General features: G+C 42.0%; 2 protein-coding genes across 2 annotated transcripts; both read right to left on the reverse strand.

The window, feature by feature from the left end:
* Positions 1-7,774: 7,774 nt before the first annotated feature.
* Positions 7,775-10,933, reverse strand: LOC117846862 (protein CLT2, chloroplastic). The gene is made up of 10 exons (XM_034727964.2): positions 10,554-10,933; positions 10,258-10,403; positions 10,052-10,089; positions 9,677-9,792; positions 9,359-9,458; positions 9,249-9,284; positions 9,036-9,086; positions 8,789-8,912; positions 8,361-8,486; positions 7,775-8,224 (listed from the first exon to the last, which is right to left on the reverse strand). Exons 1-10 carry the CDS (start codon positions 10,691-10,693, stop codon positions 8,067-8,069), a joined length of 1,035 nt encoding a protein of 344 aa, XP_034583855.1. The 5' UTR covers positions 10,694-10,933; the 3' UTR covers positions 7,775-8,066.
* Positions 10,934-12,155: 1,222 nt separating this feature from the next.
* On the reverse strand, positions 12,156-20,144 carry LOC117848518 (uncharacterized). Its single transcript, XM_034729950.2, has 7 exons — positions 19,762-20,144; positions 18,714-18,982; positions 18,483-18,588; positions 16,783-16,906; positions 15,930-16,685; positions 13,458-15,378; positions 12,156-13,080 (listed from the first exon to the last, which is right to left on the reverse strand). The coding sequence occupies exons 2-7, from the start codon at positions 18,895-18,897 to the stop codon at positions 12,665-12,667; spliced, it is 3,507 nt and encodes a 1,168-aa protein (XP_034585841.1). The 5' UTR covers positions 18,898-18,982; positions 19,762-20,144; the 3' UTR covers positions 12,156-12,664.
* Positions 20,145-21,502: the final 1,358 nt, after the last annotated feature.

Below are 21,502 nucleotides of genomic sequence, written 5' to 3' on the forward strand. Positions count from 1 at the left end.
GAATAGATATGGATATGATTCCGGATCCATATGAAAATAGACTTCATAAGGATTCCAAGGAGTACTTGAACGCCCAAAACGGAGTCCGGATGAGGTCATGGCGGTCGTTGCAAGTTGGGGTAGAGCTGTAGTCCGAATCCAGCACCAAAACGTGTTGGATTGGATCTCTTTCTTTCCTTGGGCCAAAAGTGACGTGGTGGCCTGGTGGAGGACGTTAGGAATACTTGGACTTGGCCCCCAATCTACTTCTTTGGTCCTCCATGCCTTCCATGTGTGTTTAACACTATTTTTGATCCATGTACGTATTTCTGAAATTGACAACGAAAACACATCATGGTGCAGCATCAATTCATCAAATGTGTCACATATAATTATGATAAAGAATTGTTTCACCTCGGAGTCAAAAGATGCCAATATGGTTGTATCCAAGCATGTGATGTCCTCATCATTCTTCCCTTCTTGGCTGCAAGTCGTCCTCGACTTGCTCCAATGGCATTCTAAGGTAGTTGCTTTGATGTTGGAGCACGGAGCGATGACCATGCTGCATGGGCACAACCAGTAATGCTCCCCTTCTTTGGCCTTACCCTGTTGCATATGGGAAAAACTAGAAAAACTTTGCAAGACATTATTAGTGTTAGTGCAGCCCTCTTTTTGATCTTGGTATTGTTGCCCAAAACGATATTTCAGATTAGAGCAAATATAAACTTTATGCACCAAATATTCGCCTTTGCTGTCGTATTTGCCAATTGGATGAAGCGAACAATGATTAAAACTTGGCAAACCAGAATAAAATTTAAGTTTCTCTTTTAGACAATTTAGATTACACAAAACATCAAATTCAATATAACCCAAAGTATTTAAAGAGGATAGCAAACTCAGTTCATCTTGTGCACAACTAATAGGATGAAATAGCTTTTCTTCAGCACATTTATATGTTTCCAAACGAAAAGTATCACACTTATTTGTTACTTGTGGCATAGGAGTAAAAGAATCATCATCACACAAGTCTTCTTTATCACAAGGAATAGCAAGTAATTCCTTTTGTGATAAAGGAAAATCAACAGTGGGTTCCACTATTTGTTGCTCGTCATTAGCATGCAAGGTGGACAAATTTTGGACATTATGGGTCACATCATTATTGCAAGTATTCACAGATAATAGAATCTCCTTTTCAGCATTGAGAGCAAGACAATACAATTGAGCAAGATGCATGCATGATTTGCTAATTAACAAAGTTCGAATTTCAGAATTGAGCCCTCTCATAAACCTACTCATCACATCTTCCATGCATTCATCTAATCCACCATACATGATACAAATTTTAAAATCATGGAAGTATTCTTTCACAGTCCTACTACCTTGCCTCAAGTTGTCTAATTTAGCAAGCAAATAATCAGCATAATATTCAGGAATGAATGCATCTCTAAAAAGAAATTTAAAGTCTTCCCAAGATTCTAGAAGTTTCTTACGCCTACAAATGTGTTTCCATTGTAGCAAGGCAAATTCAGTCAAAATATTAGAGGCAATATAAATCTTTTGTTTCTCAGACAGGTCATGCTCATCAAATTCATTATCTACTTTTATCTCCCAATCAATGTAAGCTTTAGGATCAAACTTACCATCATATAACGGCAAGTGTTGAATAATACCCTGAATATGAGAGTCTAGTTTCATCAGCTCCAAAATCTCCGTATCACCTGCCATGGTTAGTAGGAAACAAGAAACACAAAAATAATATGTATCCTCCTGTCAACTACTATGATGTGGTGGTTGTAATTATCTCAAACTCAACTTGTAAAAACAAGCCCTTACAAGTTCTTACCAAGCCAAACAGGAGGTGACGGCAACCAACAAGTATGCAACCGTGGAGTGAAGTGTATCGATGCCGCAGCAACAAAAGCCTGTCAAGCTGTAGTCGAATATGTGGAGCTGTAGGTGGGCTTAAGCAAGGAAATATACTAGCACCACGTTAGTCACAAAAGCAAGTTGAGTAATCATTCAACGGTGGTACTGTGCTGGTCCTAGGCTAAACCATGCTAGAGACGTGAGCCTAGGCACAAAGGTAGTCACTGAAAAGAGCAACTAGCACAGCACAAAGAAAAAAACAGATCCAGCCCTTTCTTTCTTCTCCTTGTCTTGTCTTTTTTTTTCCTTCTTCTTCTTTTTTTTCTTTCTTTTTTTTTGTTTCTTTTTTTTTTGCAGAGGCCTAAAACTTTATTTGGTACTATAACAACCCAAACAATAAGACTATAGCACACAGCCCCTTCGAATATTAGATTTAACAACTCTTGCTAATACAACAGATGCGGAAATCTCTAAGACGGTTGTGGAGCGCTCAGACTGAATTTTGCTGCAAGGTCAGATCCGTTGGAAAGAAGACAACTTCAAGTTTCCAGATTGTATTTAAACTCCCAAATCGGACATCATATGAAACCGTGGTGGCAGAAATGAAGCGATGATGTATATGGTGATGGTGGGTCTCGTGGTGACCAAAACGTGATAGAACTCAAAACTCTAAAGGAGTAGACACTAAGACCAGCAACTCGACACAACCGATGCAACCAAAAACTCAACAAGCCCTAACTAAGCAATGCTAGCAAAGGCTCAAAGAGTTTATAGGATTACAGGTAAACTAATCTACTATCTTTTTTGTGCTTTTCTGGACTATAGGTAATTAAAAAAACAGCAAGGAACTGGAAGTCTCTCACCGATAAACCTTCCTCTGATTACCAACTGATATGAACCCGCTAGGGTTGATTCCCGATCTTTCGATGAGAGGCGTGGGATAACTCGATTGGTCGATGGAGACGACGTTCATGGCCCGACTACAGCCTTCCAAGCTGCGCCTTAGCAACCGATACACCACCTCCAATGGCTGCCGCGATCTTGTGGAGCGCGTCACCCGGCCACTAGGGCACTCGTCCTGCAAGCAATCAAAGAACAAGCAAGAACAAGTAGAACAAGCAACTAAATTGCAAATATGGAGATGAAAACAAATCTGAAATCACAAAGTTGGGGTTCTGAATCGAGTAGAACGGATGGTCTAGTCGACACACGCGTCTACAAGGAAGTAGCAATGGCTAAACTTTCAACAAAACAAAACTCAATCTGTTCGTGGCGGCTCTAATCCTTATTAATACCTAGGAGGACGACCAGGGGGGTGTTGGGGTCGTGCTCCAACCCTAGGACACGTCCCTAATGGACCCAACTTGATACACGGCCCATCGGGCCAAAATAGGGCGACACAGCACCTGTTGACAGAAAACCTCTCAGTAGTATTTCGATGATTGCGGCCGCCTCAGAATAGATATGGACATGATTCCGGATCCATATGAAAATAGACTTCATAAGGATTCCAAGGAGTACTTGAACGCCCAAAACGGAGTCCGGATGAGGTCATGGCGGTCGTTGCAAGTTGGGGTAGAGCTGTAGTCCGAATCCAGCACCAAAACGTGTTGGATTGGATCTCTTTCTTTCCTTGGGCCAAAAGTGACGTGGTGGCCTGGTGGAGGACGTTAGGAATACTTGGACTTGGCCCCCAATCTACTTCTTTGGTCCTCTATACCTTCCATGTGTGTTTAACACTATTTTTGATCCATGTACGTATTTCTGAAATTGACAACGAAAACACATCATGGTGCAGCATCAATTCATCAAATGTGTCACATATAATTATGATAAAGAATTGTTTCACCTCGGAGTCAAAAGATGCCAATATGGTTGTATCCAAGCATGTGATGTCCTCATCATCCCCTACCTCACTCCGCCACCCCTGGAGTGCCGCGCCGCCCCTCCCCTATCTCCCTCCACCGGCGAGCCGGCGAGCCGCGCCGCCCCTCCCTGCCTCCCTCCTCCGGCGCCGCTCCCCTTTCTCCCTCCCTTCACCAAACAGAGCAGCGGTGGCTCGGTGTCCTCATCTCCACGGACAACAGCTCTTCGTGGCTGGTGGATCTGGGCGTCCATGGCGCATGGAGGAGGAGCTGGTGGGGGTGCTGCTGCCAGCGGTGATGGGAGGAGCAGCGGGGAAGAAAAGATGAGTCAATACTAAATCTTACTCCATGCACATCCAAACACGAATAGGTATTGGCACTCTAGTTGAATTCCATATAGCAATTTCATCAATATCCAAACATTTGGCATTGTGACCCAAAACTACTCTGATTTAGTATTGAGACCAATTCAATGTCAAAGTCCACAATATCGATGTCCAAACGAAGCCTAAAGAAAAAGATGCCCCACATATGAAATTTATTTGTCTTTCGCCCGTTAAGATAAGCCCAGCCCAGTGCAATTCAGCCCAGCACCCCACGCAAGATCCATGGTTAGTTGATTTCCTCAAATCCTCAGTTGCGTTCACTAAACCTTTAGAAAAAGTAAAGAAAAGTCTACAATCTAATTAAGTTCATTACAAGTATCGACATTTAGCACAAACTTATGAAATATGTAAGTACGATCTTACAGTAGATGATTTCCAAGGTGACATGGACAAGGATCTGAGAAAATGGAGGCAGTAAAATTAAACAATACGTTAAAGTTTAAACTTAACTCCTAAACACCTAGGAATATAAGCCCTAATTAAGCTTCTGAGAATAGATATTCACTTACGGGCGTCTTAATGACTGACTGTGCTGTGTGTAGGTGGGGAGCCAACGGATATCAGTACCATACTACTGCTGCAGTCCAAACTTATAGCAACATCAGCGTTTTCACTTTTCAGCAGCATCAATGGTGAGGTCAGAGGAGGAAGAAGATGGGGGAGATGGAGATCGAAGGAAGAAAGATGAAAGATCCAAGCCGCTTCCAATTCTTTCCTCAATCTGCCACTGATCACGGTCCTGCTAGGAGATACTCTGCTTTTTCTCTCCGTTTATATGTGAGGAAACGCCCAGCATGAAAACACGAGCACAATGCGTAGGAAAATGTGAAGGTTTAGTGAGGAACACGATACAAGGTTTGTTACATCATCAAACACGCTTCCTGAATCTAAATATTTGACAAAAAAATATTGTATGTTTTTCTAAAACTTTAAAAACATTTTGCATCCAAACAAGGTCTAAATTTTGGTATATCCACCTATTTTTGCTGAGAAAAATGTTAGATCACCGCACTAAGCTTTTAAGCGTAGTTGATCAATGCTGTATGTTGTTTCATATTGCTTAGTCCTCTTGCTTCCTCAACCCCTCCTGTAATCCGTTGCCATCAAGGCACAATAACCTTGTAAACGGTGCTTAATACCGTCCATTACCGGTCTACATCAGTGGTAAAATTCAGGTGCAAAAAATTCCCTTGCCATAAGGGGATAGCTACTAGCTAATTCCTGTGAGGGAGAGGCAAAAAGGCCAACTTCGATCCCAGCACAGGTTCATACCCCACTGGTACGACCCCGTGTTAAAAATGGTCCGGTTGAACAAAGTCCACTCCGAATTCACAGTTCTTTGCAGCGTGTAAGTGAAAGAATCCACGTAACATCCGAAATCTTAAAAAATAAATCGGACGACTTGACATATATTCTAATAATTAGATATCAATGTTACAACTATTATTTTAACATATTTTAGAGTAAACGTTGAGATTACGGAGGAAATGCCATCGCCTGCTGCCTCCCGACACCCTCCCGCATGCGGTGGGTTCCACCGCGCTCCCACTGACTTTACCCCACCCCTCGCCGAGGTGCAGTACCGTCCACCGCGCTGCCGGCCGTGCCAACAAAGCCTAGATCATTTGACCCTGCTACTGCAACCCCCTCCCGAGATGAGAGATGTTTTCAGGATTCACCATCATTTCCCTTTTAGCTTAAAGCTGTACCTTAGCATGTGGTTACAATCCTCTACTGGTACCAACATTGTACCAAATGTTAGTTCTACACATGTCAATTTTAAAGGTTTACAATTAGGATTACCCTTTTTCCAGCCTAAACATGAGCTTCAAGTTGTTCATAGTTGATATATTATAGGATCTAAATCTAACAGCTATGGAGGTAAGATAGCTATCTAACAGCCCATGTGTGGACTAATTGTAGCCACACCATCTTTACCACTAATTTCTATTGTAGTTATTTGTAACCAATAATAATTTTAGTGCTTATCAGTTCCTATGCAGATACAACACATGCCAAAAGAAAAGCAACTCTGATATATGAATTTGGAATTATTTTTACAAACCTCAGCTCTAAGACGAGCATTCTCAGCCTTTAATACACAAAAGGCCGCATACTTTCTTTCTCTGTTCAGACTTGATTACCAAGATCGCTAGCGTGCAATTGACCATAGTCCATATGGATCCATCTGGCCCATCTTGGAGGCAAAACCATATGGATCCATCAAGCATCTCAGATTAGACATAGGAAGCAATGACATTATTAGTGGAATTTAAACAAAGAAAATTGCCCTTGGACGAAGGATCAACCGGAAGTTGCACGCGTGAAGTCGTGAATGGCTGACCTTATGTGGTTCTTGTTCTACCGAACCTGCAAGTCAAAATGCATTCGAATCCTCCTGAAGTATAGTCGAAGTGCACGAATACATGCAAGGACAACGACCGCCTCATCGCCTGCCTGCCTAGTGTTGGCCCTGGCCAGGGTACCACCACCCATGCATGATGTCAGCCGGCACGCCGGCGCCGCTGGACATGCTTGGTTGCACGCCACCAAAAACCATGCAACTGTAGCGTGGCGGGTGTGGCCCTGTGTGGCTTGGTTGGGAACCAAGCACGCCCCACCATCGCAGTTGCTCAGTCGATTCTTCGTCTCCCCGTTTGCGTGGCAAAACTCCAACAACAGGGATGGATGCGGCTCTCAGGTACGGCACCGTCATGCTCCGACGGCATGTTCCCATCAATCACTTGGAAGTAGGAAGCTGGGCAGAAGAATCAGACGGAAGTAACAGCGATGTGCTGGGCTATCATAGATTAGATTAGATGACTCTGGGTGACGCGGGTCGAGGAGGAAAAGCAGAGCTGATTTTTTAGATAGAGTCGAACAGAGAATAATGTGAGAAGGGTGGATGGTTCAGTTTATGAGGAGGTGGCAACGAACTGTGAGATTTTCTAGTCAAAATTTCTCTTTTGTTAGCATTGTAAAAATCCTCTAGATATCTAGATTAAAATCTCTCTATAACGGTAGAGGTTGGTAACTTAGAAAGGATTACTTTAGACTATTTTCATAATGGCAGATGTGGGTAATTTAGATTTACATTTAGGGGTTACTTTATGTTACTTTTATAATAGTATAGGTGGGTAATTTTTAAAAAAATATAATAGATCCGATGGCTATAATAATTTGATAATTTGTGGAAGACGTGGGTAATTTAGATTTACATTTAGGGGTTACTTTATGTTACTTTTATAATAGTATAGGTGGGTAATTTTTAAAAAAACATAATAGATCCGATGGCTACAATAATTTGATAATTTGAGTCTACCGATTGATGGCTAGATGTGTTTGCTTTTTTTTGAGAATTTCTTAAATTTCTCTCTTTTTATAGAGTGTTCACTTAGAATCATGTATGGCTTCAAGTGGAGGATTCGAAAGAAGCATGTAAGATTGGTTTGGTTGGGTGCATATATTTGTTTGTGGGATGAGTAATGTTAGCCGAACTACAAGAGGCTAGCACCTGTTGCGGGCCTTGTGCAACATCCTTCAGCCTTTACCTTGTGCTTGAATCTAGCAGGTTAATTGAGCAGTGTTGGACTGGGAGTGTAAAATCGCAATGCGGTTTGATGATTAGGTCCTGGAGGCATGAATAAAAAGCATGTGCTGTTAAGAGTGCAACAGCAATTGCTGGTATGTACATGAAAGATTTCATTGAACTCCAGTATCACTATTAGCACTGATTTCATTGAATTCACCTTCTACAGAAATATAGAATCAGAGAGCACTTGCAGACTCCAGGGGAAGTATTCATGGTCCTACGCCAAACACGTGCTGCTTGCCCTCATTACGGTAACAGACATAATTACAAATCTGAATGGTTATATGATCCGTATAGTTCAGTGGAAGTCGATTTCACTAAAAACTAAAATCAGTAAACTTTCTGTAACCAGTCATCTGGAGCATTCCACTTCAGCTTTCAATCAGCCTTCGACTGTTTCAATGACAATTGTGGGAGGTTATACAGAATCAGACCCATCAGCAATACCACAGCACCAATGATGAAAGGCGTGCTTAGCTCTGCACCATGAGGTATGTAGGGCAAAGGAAGTGAAAGGATGTAGATTGATATTGGCACTACAACAGAAAACGAACATGATTCAGCAAGGTCGTGGAGAAATTCTTTTGATCTGATGTACAGCACAGTGGCACTAGAACCAAAATGAAGATGAAAATTTGAGGAGGGGAAAGGCAAGGTGCCATAAAAAGGAACCTGCTGAAGTTGAAGTAAGGGAAGCAACAAGGGCAGATGACAGCTTCACCAAATTGAGGAGTGCGATATTGAACGCCATATTCACCACTATAAACAGCAAAGGCAGGAACGGCGCTCCTCCGCAATCTATAAAACAGTAGCAAGTGAGCACCAAACGCATACAGCTTTTCCATTTTCCTAAAAAAGGTGACCTACACATACATGTAAGTTAGAAAGAAAGGGTCCAACAATAGATATCCTTAAATAACAGCCATCGATCACAAAAATAACATAACATAACAAGTCACTGTTTCTTAGTATATCAGGAGCACTTAACCATGATTTGAATACATTTACTTTTTGCTAGTCAGCTAATTGAAGTGTACATACTCTACTACAATAGTATATAAATTAAATGAAAATTTTCGATTATGTGAAAGAAGCATCACCAATTGGACTTTCCCCAACATTTAAGAAGCACTCAGCACCACCATTTAGATAACCAGGAAGCTCAGCAAACTTAATTCCCCTCAAGTTAGAAAGAAATGGAAGAAGAAGAAAGACAAAAAGGGCCTGCAAAAAATATAATACAAAATTATATAATATTCAATCCAGGTTCAAAGACATGGTGATGATGATGTTTTGAAGCATTAAACATGAAACTCTAGACCAAGTTTATCCAATTTATAAGGTCACCTGGAATCCAGATCCAAATGAATTAACCACAAAGATGTCTGGACGCTTCCCCTGTGAAATTTTTTGATAACACAGTAATGTTATGAACAATGATTTGACCATGAGTTCATAAATAAAATTACTGGTCAATCAACAAAACAAAGAGCCAATAAATATGCCTCAATCCCAGAAACATGGTCATATACCCAAAAAAAATGATAGAAGAGAAAGAACCTTAAGACGTTTTGCACCATCAATGAAAACAGCCTCCTGTCATTCACAATGTACCAAGTCTCAGCACCAGCAGAAAAAGGAATAGCATAAGATAACTTAAGCAGCTATACCTTCAGAATAGATGCACCAGCTTGAAATGCAGATGAAGTGATCATCAGTGTTGGCCAAATTAACTGGACTCCAGACAGAAACTGACCCTCATCCGCTCCACTAAAATATCAATTTTTTGTGATAGTCATAGCCAATCGATCATAAGTTACCAGTATGGCAATAACCAATTTGCAAAATTAATATGATAGAATAACAACTCTTCAGCAAACTGTAGCTGATAGCAGTGAAAGACCCAAATGCATGTATACAACTTTTCCTCCAAAAACATGTTGCGCCACAGGGATCAGAAAATAAAGCAAAGTTTTAAAATGGCATACCTTGCAACAGCAAGAATCACACCAGAAATTACTAGGAGGCAACCAATTATTTGTCTCACAGTGTAGGTCCTTCCCAAGAGCAGGGCAGAGAAGATAAGCTGCCACACCAGGAATGACTGCAGCATACATTCGGAAAAATCCACATCATTACAGAGCCGCAGCTGTTTTGAACACTAATCACTAACTGGATCCTGGATGGCATTGGTTATATACTGGCACTAGCCACCTAATATTAGCATGGATCCAGAAAACTGGTATTAAAGTTCGCATAGGTTACAAACATGCACAAAAATGAAACATTTTAACAAAGGACTACACATATAGCTGAACAAATGTTAAGAGCTGATCAAACCCAAAACCAACCAAAGGGCATACCTGGGATAGTATGGGAATAGCAGGTCCAGGCAGCATGGCTGCAAAATTCAGAAAAGATAACCAGTTAAGTGATCAAACATGAGCGTTGAACATTCTGCAGGAAACACAGTTCCCTTGTCCTGTCCTTTCGATCAAGCAGGAAATATTTAATCTGCCATAATTGATTACACCACATCCTGTGGAGTGTAAAGAAAGCTCAAAGCTACCTCCAGCGGACATGCCCGAAGCGACTCCGAGCGCCTCCAGCAACCCGATGGCAACGAAGCGGCGCTTGGGGAGCGCCAGCATATCCCGGGTCACCACCCCCGCGCGGTGCCTGGCATAGAGTATCGAGAAGTACACGGCGACGTACCTGCACGCGCAAATCACGGAGAAATTAGCAAGCTAGCACGTCAAGCGCGCCGAAATCCCGCCCCCGCATTACGTCGAACATCAATCTGGCGGCTGCCTGGGACAGCAGAGGAAGAAAAGGGGGAGCTTTGGTTTGGCTTTTCTTACTTACCCGAAGGTGGTGAGCTGGGCGAGGAAGAAAGGGTACGCCTTGAGCGGCACGAGCGCGAGCTTGTACAGCACGCGGTTGGCCACGGCCAGAGCCACCACTGCCGCCGACGCCGCGGCGGTGGCCACCGGCGAGGAGCCCATCGCGCACACGGCAGCGTTACACCGCCAGGCTATTCAGCTAGTCGAGGGAGCGTTGGGCTGAGATGGGGTGAGGTTCCGAGAGAAGGAAGGACATCGAAATGGAATCGCCGGACTGGGAACCCAGCATGAAAAACCGTGGGGGCGGCGGCGGCGGCGGCGCTGGCGGCCGCCGCGTGGATTGCTTGCCGTGGGGGTGCGGGAATCAAAGCGTCTCTGCTCTTCTCCCCTGTTTTTTGGTATTTATGATTAGGCCCCTAGACTTTGCCCCTTTTGCCTTTGTAAACTATGGTAGGAGGAAAGGAAAGTTGCGCAAGGAACCTTTCCTTACGTGGCTGTAGCATTTGACCGAGCTCTTTGCTGTTGAGACTTCAACGGCTGACCGGATTGCGCAGCCTTCAGGGGGAAAAAAACCATTGGCCTCGATGTGCTTAAAAAAAATTGTAAACTTCCATGTGTTTTTATAGTATTAGCTGTATGGACAACCCTGTCGATATTACTGGTATTTATGAAAATAGCAAAATTCACTTGATTATTTTATTGACTCAGATTTGAAGAGAATGGTTGTGCCACTATAGATGGCATGGTGAGAAATTGTGTGTTAAGGATCTTAGAACATTAACTCTTATGATTCCTCCGGCAAGAAAAATTGACGGTTTCGATTTTCCAGTTATAGGAGTTTACTTCTGAGAATATACTAGAAAATATAATAAATTTTACGAGATTACAAAAGTATACATTTAAGATAAATTATACATATGGTATTTTCTTTCAAACAAAATGTTTTCAAGAGTTTGATCGTAACTTGTAAAACAAAGTATTTATGACCAGTCCTAAAAAAAAGTATTTGTATTTATGACCAAGAAGCTATATTTCAATGTAGGGTTGATCCAATGACTAGACTTTCCATAAGGCTAGTCCCAGTGTAAGGTTTCATCGCACTGTTTCCAAGGATGCCACCTCATCCCATGAGGTGTATTCTCATGAATAAAACAGAGAGTCCCAGTGCATAGTTTCATTTCATGATTTTATAGGATGACCATGACATTTAATTGTGAGACATGTGATTGGATATGGTTAGATGAAATGAAACTCTATAGTGTATACACAGTTTTATCATGATGAAACTCCTTTCCTCTCTTACTTCATAACTATCATGTCATGTCATCACATATGCTGATGTGTTACGGTATTTAATGTGCATGAAACCTCTATGAAACTCCCACTGGGATTAGCCTAATTTAACTTGCATTCCAACGTGGACAGCATGTCCGCATCACCACATGGAACCTCTTAATTGCTCCTAATGAGGTCAGCAGATAAGAATTTATGGAGGGCAAAGAACAAAAACAAGAAAACAAGACTTACACCGTTCAGACAAGCCAAAATAACAGAACATCAATGAATTTAATGGCATCTGCTTGACAGAACATTTCCCATTTGATTTTCTTTTCCGCCAACACCATTCAGCCAAGCCAATATACATTTATAACTTCCTATGTCAATATATAATTACAGACTTACATTTGAGTCAAAACCTACACTCACTGCACTCTGTGTCAGATATGCAAACAGATGCACGATGGCATAACAAGGCACATCTGCATTCTGTCGCAAAAGAATACACAATTGAACACAATCTGAACTAGAAGTTTCACTCCCTCTCGAGGAATTGGCATCATACACAAACTAAAATTGAACGACTTAAATCAGAGTAAACACAGTGAGCAAAAGGGGCAAGCAAGAATTTACAAAAGAATGGCTCCTTGAGCACCTCTATCACCCCCATCCCCCGAAAAAAAAGAACAAATGCACGACCAGCAGTTAGCAGGTCGCTGATGTCGATTGAAATAGGTGGATGTAGATTCGTTTCTGTCATTCTGTGTTGCTGACTTGCGTGCAAATAATAAGTAGCAACCATGGATTTCAACTACGATCATAAGTGCCCTTGGCACGTTAGGTTGATAGGAAACTCTACATGATTGCACAGTTGCACTTTGATTCGATCTTTGGAGGCTTCATGCTGTCAGATGTCCTTGAAAATTCATGAACCTGTTGCACAGGTATATGATCTTTAGCGACAACTTCCATCTTGGCAGTTTCTGTGACCGTTCCACCTTCTGATAATTTCCTATGTCTTGGCATTCGCCTGTGGGTCGGCTTCAGTGAACTATCACCCCTTGGAATGGATTGTCCTACCATGGTAACTGTTGGGCGAGGAGCAGAAGCAAATTCTGACTGCTGCTCACGCTCCAGTCCAATTGTTGCAGCCCTGAATGCAATGTCATGAGCAATGGAACTGCAGAAGAGAATTGTATCCGTAACCTCTTCTAAAGTGAAGCATCTCTGAATTTGCTCCCTTGATCCCTCAACTGTAGCCAGCAATCCTTCTACAGGTCAGACATAAATTAGTGTTAATTAATTGACATAGGCACCAAATATGTTTAATCAAATTCAAATGGAAAACGTGCTGGATTTGTGGCATAACTACAGTGAGGATAAGCAGAAATGTATAGCTGATCTAGTTGCCATAAATCAGTTACAAAAATCTTGAGAAAAGACATAAGTGCTATTGAAAATTCACTGCAATGCCAAATGGAGCCTAATCACCGGAAATATGTTTATCAAATAAGAGTGCATTATGTTCGTATTGAAAATGCTTGCAATACACATCACTTGCAAGAAAACTGAAAACATGAGACAAAACCAGAACTTTTTAGCACTAAGAAGTGAATATGTAGCAAACTAGCAAGTCATGGATACATACCATTATCAGGAAGCTCCATTGTGTTAGCCTCTGTTGCAGAAAACAACACATCCTCTTCAGAGATGACAGATACACAACCATCATCCAATCTCTTTGCCTCATTAGAAGCTGGAACTGCTTCATACTGCATTTGATAATTATCAACGCCACACTCATCACCAGGATGTTCTGGAGTGCCAACTGAATAGCACTGACTGACAGCAGATGTACCTTCTTCAGTTTTTTGTATGCAACTTTCTTCAGGAGCCAAAGACAGTGGAATATTGCTATGTGTTTCGGTATCTGATGAACATGTGTTGGCACTTAAGTTCTGAATAGCATCTCCAAATGAATCAATATCATCATTAACAATAGCCTTTGCAGCAGACCAGCACTCTATAGTGCTTGAGAGAGTGCACTTACATGACTCATCAAGTTCCTCAGTACAAATCATGGTTCTTGAAGCACTGCTTTCTGAATTGTCGGTTAGGAAGCCAATATCTACAATTGCATTTCTCCGAGGACAAATTGCAACTGAACAATTGCTGGTTGACATATCTGACATTGATGCAATGCTTTGACAACTGACGGCACTACTTATTTGAGACTTCTCAAAGTCATAGTGATTACTACTTTTGTGGCGCTCAAAATGTACTGATTGCCTTGAAGACCCTTGATTGATGGAAGAAGCAGCTGATGAGCTGTCCCATCCAATGGTAGGCTTCGGCGTATTGACACAATCCCTTGTATAATAGGGTTCTGAACAGAGAATGTTGGTAGCAGCTAAGGGTCTCCCTTCTACAACAGGCCATTTGTTGCTGCTTGACTCCTGCAGTAAAAGTACTGAAATCCCAGCACCCCTTGTATTTTCAGTCTTCAGGTTTAGATGCTCTGATCCCACTTTATGAGTGGTATGTTTATCAGAGACAAATTCAATACTTTCAGGCAATGACTGTGCCAGGCATTTGGATACCTCATTGTTGTGGTTGGCAGTTTGGTCTCTTAAAATATCGCACTCAATTACAGATATTGGTTCTTTTTGTTGACAGTCACTTACGCTACATTGATGAGATGAACTATCAATTTTATTTCCTAGCGGAGAGTCACCAATATCATGTGGCTTTAAATTTTGAGAAACATTCTCCCCATGTTGCCATGACAACATTCTGTCAGTTGTATCCATTGTTGACTTTGATTCAGGGCACTTTTGCAGACAACCACCTTGAGGTTCATCATTCAGCAGCTGACTGTCAAGAGATGACTTCTTGATACCCTCAATGCAATCTGGAGTTATATGAGGAGCTTCCCATGCAATGCAAGGTTTAGAATTTCCAATTTTGTGGTTTGGTTGATGTGCTTCTTCCAAAGTCTGTATCTTTGGGTCCACAAAAAGAATCTCATCTACTAAAGCACATTCATCACAGAAATCAATTTCTCCATCATCTCCTATTTCATTGAATAACTTTCCACACCTAGTGCATGTTACCATTTTAGTGTGTCCGACCTCAGAACTACTTGCAACATTACATGAACTCTGAGCTATTCTACTTTTTTCCATATCAAGGCCCTCTATGGTGCTTTCTGCATATTTTACTGTTCTTGGAGATTTTGGGCCACTTTGAGTAGTTGATAAACTGCACTGATGGCAATTAGGTCCTCCGTTCAGCACATCCAACTTATCAAACATAAATATATCCTCATGAATTACGGAACTAGATGTTGCTTCACATTGACTCACGACATCATTCTGTTCTTGGTCATTAACCATACAAGGGCCAAAAGTGACACCGTGCTCGGAGCTTAAATTACTGCTTGTCATGAAAGAGGAATCATGCGACAACATAGATGAGTGTACATCATCTCCTTTGACAGCACCAAATGTGGTGGAAGGAACACTTGATAGAAGTGGCCTGAACTTATCTTGAGGAGCTTTGCGTTGATCCTAGAAAAGGAGTATACCATTTGGTTATATTGCGGACAATCCAAAAGGAAGGCATAAAACAAGAGAAACGGTTCTCGCTTGCATTAAAAGTAGATCAAATGCACAAATAAATCAGTCTAGGTGCACAGAAAATGCAGTTCTACAAGAGAAGCTATATTGAACTATGAAATGATTACAGAACAACTTATGGTATGTAATCATGTGCAAGGTCATTTGAAGCCAGTAATACGACCAATTAAATATAACTTTGGCAACAAAATACCAGCAAAGTACGAATCACCTCTGTTTTTCAAGGATCATGTGAAACAAAGGCAATGACAAAAGAGTTTCAAGAACAGGAAAGTATCTTAAATAGAAATATGCATCAGCTGGACACAATGAGTAAAAATGATATTAGTAAAAAAAAGGAACAAAATAACTATAAGGATAGAAAGGTTTTCAACTTTTACTAAATGAATAACTAATTGTCTTCAAGGGGGATTCTACCATGTGATGCAAAAACAAATATTACATCATCATACCAAATATGAAAGAAACAGAACAATGCCTACCATCAACCAAACTGCAGAATCAAAGGACCTCTTTGGAGCAGAACTAGGATAGAAATTCTTGGATGGCTTCTTAGGCGATGCAATAGTTCTGGATTTCATTACTGGCAAGTTCTTTCTTACAGCTGGGCTACTGGATCTGGAGTAACTAATTGGTATAGATTGCATGGATTCTAGATCATCTTCAGCAGAAGATCTTGCAGATGCTTTGCTGTATGAGCCGAAATGATCTCGGTCATTGCTGTTGTATGAACTGGCTCTTCTTGATGGAGGAGGAGATATAGATTGCCTTCTACCTCTCCGATTCATGTCCAATCCACTGAAAGATGAAGGAGATCCACCCCTAGAACTGGATACTGGACGATCTGACAGAGATGTGCGCAGGTTCGAAGGTGCTTCAAAAGAGAAACCAGGGTCACTTGACTGATCACCTTGAAGGTTTAGCGAATATGACCTGTGACTAGCTTTAACTGGTGAATTTCCCCTTCTTCCATTTGAAATTGGATCACTTGAACCAGTACTCATCCTCCTTGAAGCAGGACTTGGTGACCTTCGTGGAGGTGTTAATGTCTTAGAAGCTGGAGGAGTTGAAGACCTCCATGACGGTGTTGCTGGTTGTAAAGCAAGAGGTGTACTGCAACGTGAAGATGAATTTGACGATCTGGTCCTAGTGAACACAGTGCTGCTACATGAGCGTGGTGATGGGCTAAGCCTACTTGGGCTTGCACTGCTTCTGTTAGACCTTCGAGTACTATCCATCTGTGCAAAATCAGAAAGGAATATTCACACTTGATAGGTAGGTCTTGTCAATTGAAAATTTTGAATATCAGGACCATGTCATGAGATAAGCACTCACTGTGGATGACCTCGAAATTGATATTGGCTTAATCTGTGCCCTGCCCCTATGAGCCATACCAATGCGCTGGTATTCTTCATCATCCAGTGAACGAAAAAGTGGGGTCTCTGGTGGAGTCAACAACCTGTTAAGCAAAAAAGTTAGATGCCTGGTAAGTAATGGCTTACACCTGACATATGAAATGCCCTGGGCCTTAACAGATGGAAGCATGAAGGAGACACTGTTGAAACTCAAACTCCCTAACTCAATGGCCACGGCAAAGCCAGACCCATCCACCAGCCCTAGTCTGCGCAGCCCTGAATTATGTGCCAGCTGTAGCTGCCCATGGCTACACACAGAAGTATACCCCCACATGACACAAGAACTATAGGTAAATGGAGTTTTACTGTTTTAGACAGCACAAAAGCTTATAAGTCAAACAAAATATGTGAAAGCTGCAGTATTTAAGCATCAGAGTAAGGAAACCTTAAATGAACTGACAGAAAAAAAATAAGGAAATCTAGATCAGGAAGCTTCTTGAGGCGTATAGGAATCACGCGTTAATCAGAAACCACAACTCAACAGAGACAAGAATGTTTGGCTATAAAACAAGAGAGAAAAACTCAACAACAAAACAGCAAATGCCATGTTGCAAAAAGGGAGAACTCAATTATCCATATAAGCTCATTGCATGCCAAGAATAAGCAGAACTAATACAAAAACTCAACCAACATAGGAGGCACTAAGTGGCTTTTAATTAAGAAGAAATAGGCACCCAAATTCGCCTCGCCGAGGACTTGAACTTGGGTGACCTGGGCGGACATCCATACCCTCAACCAACTGAGCTAGGCTCAGTTCCTAGCAGCACTAACAAGAGAAAGGTTCTAACGATGTATTACTCATTAGTACTCAGAATGATAACTGCTCTTCATTGATCAAGCACCTATTGACAGTGTGACCTACCGATCTAATAATGTGGCCTAGCCAGAAATTACAGTGTCAGGTAGAGGCATTCATTCCTTGTATGTGGTATAGTAGAATAGTATTCAGTAGACCAAACAAAAGCACTAATTTTACTGAAAGACCAAAACATTAACAGAATGATTAGTAATGAATAATAAAAGATCCTTGCTGTTTTGGTGAGCCTACAGCACAACTGTAGGGCTACTATTGGTTTCGCACACCCAGTGAGTTCCAAACCTAGTGGTGGCACAGACTAGCAGCTGCATGGCTAGTTTCTTGCAAATCAAATGAGTATCTGAGTTTGCTATATGATTTTATTACTTTCTATGCATTCGCGTACCATAGTTAGGCAACCCCCTCTCTGAACAATAGGGAGGAATCAACAATAAAGGGCAAGGAGGATCCTGGTTTTGCTCTCAAATTGCTTGATTTTAGGAGCAGTGTGCATTTTGTGTCAGGGGTAAGATGATGGGGATCTATCCCATCTGCTGAGCTACTTACATACTTAACCAGAAGACTAAGCAATTTGTAACTCACTGCTTAACTACTCAACATCACATAATGAGAGCCAATCTGTACTAAACATAACAAAGACATAATAAGCAAGAGATATGACATCCCCCAAATAACTCCATAAACTATTTTTATTTAAACACCTAACATAAACTATATTTGTTGAAACTAAACAAAGTAACATGCGTATTAAACTATTAAGCATGGAGCAAACCAAAGAAACATGTGCCATTAAGTGTACATACCAATCATAATCGTTTCTCTCACCATCAGCATTAAGCAAATCTCGGTTTTCACCCCTTCCAGCTATGTTGACACCAAGCTTTAAATCCGGAAAATAGCTCAACTTTGCTGATACGCAGGATCAGAAAGAAAGAACATACAGTAAATATGATAAAATCACAAAGTTCACACTAGGAAATACAATGTTGCGAAAACTGTAGGTAGATCACAAGGATGACATTTATATGCCTTACAGATAGATTCATCAAAATCCTCTGCCGGGTCCAGTAAGAAGTTGTCCCTCTCATGTTTCTGCATATCAGTGAACAATGTGAGCTCGTCATCCTTCGGTTTAGCAGGCAGAATGCTTCCAAAACTATGCCCCCTTTCATGGGAAATCTCTTTACGAGATCTCCTAGGCGACGGTGAGGGGGGCATCTTTGTAGTATTTTAGTCTCTGGAAGGGATTGTAGCTATGCTCTTTCTCTCTGGGACAAGGCTGAGACTAATCCATTTGAAATATCTGCAAATGGGCTTTCATTAGTAAAGAAATAGGCAGACAAAAAATGCGCCAAAAAATCAAAAAGGCATTTGACATGTATCACAGTGAAAGATAGGACTAGTTGCTGATACACTGAATATGAAGGACGAGGAATGAAAAGTTATAAAAGAAGCCTGAGTTGTGAACTATGCATTGCCCAAAGTAACCAATCATCTCATTGCTGCACAAAATTATCCACCCAACACCTACATACTAACATAGTTACTACCTTCCTAGATAGCAATGAAACAGGATGAACCAAACAAAAGGTCCCAAAAGGGAGCCCAAAACTTGAAGATGCCCCCATATTTGCCACAGTCCAAAGCCCAGTTTGCCCAATCCATCACATTCTGGATGAAAAAATCCACCAAATCAGGACAAAAATAGCCAGCCCAGTGGCAGGTCTCCAAAAATGAGGCGGACAACAAGCCAAACAAACACAAGAGCGTATTGGGAACGCTAGCATTCAAGCTCAGCATTTCACAATCCACAACACCACTAGCTGCATCTAGCGATCAAACAAGCGAGATAATAGAAACAATCTGCTAAGCTCACAATTCAAGAAACCCTTAGAATATGGGAGAGAAACAGAGAAAGCAACATGCCAATTGCCAGCATCAAGAAAGGTGGCAATAAAAAACCGAGAATTACGCACTTCACTGAACAACATTCAAGTATCAAAGCATCTACCCTTAATTGACCACACTAGAGAGAGACACTAGCACACCCAACAACAGCTCAGTACGCCCCAGTCCACTAACCCGCATTCCACCGCCGCCGCCGCTCACCGGCGCCCCCCGCCCGCCGGCGGTCCGCTCCACCAGCCGCGGCTCCGCGGCCCCCGGCGCGAGCCCCGAGGCAGATCCGGCTTCGGGCCCGAGCATTGGTGGGGGATCCCAGTCGTCCCCGCCGCGCGCTCCTCTCCTCCCCTCCCCTCCCCTCCCGCGTACGCCCTCGGCCCTACGGGAGCTCGTCGGCGCCGCGCGTGGGGCGATGCAGCGGGATTGAGCTCGACCCGGTTGCTGGCTGCCCTGCAGGCTGCGCGCGTTGTGCGCTCGCTGGAGGGGGGAGGGCAGAGCAGAAGCGGAGGTGAGGGTGGGACTGGGGAAGAAGGTGGTTTTTGCTCTCTTGGGTTTTTTTTTTGGCATTATTTCAACTTTTTTGGTTTATCTGGATTTCGGAAAGATGGATTTAGTTGAGAGGATTAGCTGTGATGTGGCAAATCGTTGTGGTGTATTAGATGGTAAGATTACGATTTTACCCCTAGGGGAGGATGAGGATACCGTACGCCACAGCTTTTTTTACAACTCAACCAATTCCTGTGCTACGAAAGAAATACAAATACAATTAGTGCTAGCATAAGTAGATGGTTGTTACTTGGCAGCATTATATCACTTGAAGTCTTGAACAAAGAAGGTGACGATGTTCTGTCAATTTGGGTCATTGAAATGTTGACTTTCCTCTGACGTGCCATGTAGTTTTGGCAGGAACCCTATGATACAACCATATTTTTACTAGATGAAAGGATTATGATTAGAAGCCACATCAGCAGTCTACTCTGTAGGTGCTATTTAGATCAGTCCCAGTGCATAGTTTCACGGCACAGTTCCCAAGGCTAACAAGTTGGTAACTGCGCCTGCTGGGTTTCACGGTGATGAAACTCCTCTCACGTATGATGAAACTCCCTCTCCTCTCTTCATAATGATCTTGCCACGTCAGCAAATTTGCTGATTTGCATGTTATTTAATGGTCATGAAACTTCCGACGTAACCTCAATTGAGACTGGCCTTATTAGACTACACCGTCAGGGTTACTGCGTTAATGAAATCGATGTTATTAATCATTGGAAGATGGTATGATGGAATCAAGAGAAACATTAAGATTGACATTCTTGCACATTAATATTGGTGAATGCATAAAAAAGAACAAACACAGTCTTTAACGTAAGTTTTATTGATTAACACAATGTGATTAAGGTACTAATTTAAAAGGCGAGATAAGATAGAGGGTTAACTTTCAAGAGTAGAATGACTTGTGATACTACCCTAATCCAAAATTTAGGAGAATTCCAAACCCCATCTGTATAAATTCTAGACGATAAATAACATTTCTACGGTAACATATTTAATAAATTAACCTGTACATCTTCGTTCCAAATTGTAGATCATTTTAATTTTTCTAGGTTGATAGATATTATTACGCGCTTTTATATATATATATATATGCTATATCGGGAACTACAAAACTAAAACAACCCTCCCCCGGTCCAAACGCAGCAAAAACCATCCACCAGCGCACGCACACGCGGGCATGCGTGATCTCATCGCCCGAAAGATGATTGCGTCGACGAGGCGGAGCACGACCCGTCGCCATCAATCCCAACGTGCTCTGCTCCCCACATGCGGATGCGGCCACGGAGAGAAAAAGAGAGAGACCGGTGGCGTGCGTACGAGGGGGGAGGCGTGTCGCGTCGCGCTCGGGGCGCAGCCGCCGCAACGTCCA

Source organism: Setaria viridis, chromosome 3, assembly GCF_005286985.2.
Source record: "Setaria viridis chromosome 3, Setaria_viridis_v4.0, whole genome shotgun sequence".
In the NCBI taxonomy this organism is placed as follows: domain Eukaryota; kingdom Viridiplantae; phylum Streptophyta; class Magnoliopsida; order Poales; family Poaceae; genus Setaria; species Setaria viridis.

Excerpts from the sequence above, each read along its gene's own strand:
- LOC117846862 (XM_034727964.2), bottom strand. The coding sequence starts at position 10,693 with ATGGGCTCCTCGCCGGTGGCCACCGCCGCGGCGTCGGCGGCAGTGGTG. Across the intron at positions 9,459-9,676 it reads GTGATTCTTGCTGTTGCAAG|TGGAGCGGATGAGGGTCAGT; the intron begins GTATGCCATTTT and ends TTGATATTTTAG. Across the intron at positions 8,225-8,360 it reads CCTTACTTCAACTTCAGCAG|TGCCAATATCAATCTACATC; the intron begins GTTCCTTTTTAT and ends TTTCTGTTGTAG.
- LOC117848518 (XM_034729950.2), bottom strand. The coding sequence starts at position 18,897 with ATGCCCCCCTCACCGTCGCCTAGGAGATCTCGTAAAGAGATTTCCCAT. Across the intron at positions 18,589-18,713 it reads GGATTTTGATGAATCTATCT|CAAAGTTGAGCTATTTTCCG; the intron begins GTAAGGCATATA and ends CCTGCGTATCAG. Across the intron at positions 16,907-18,482 it reads GAGAGAAACGATTATGATTG|GTTGTTGACTCCACCAGAGA; the intron begins GTATGTACACTT and ends TTTGCTTAACAG.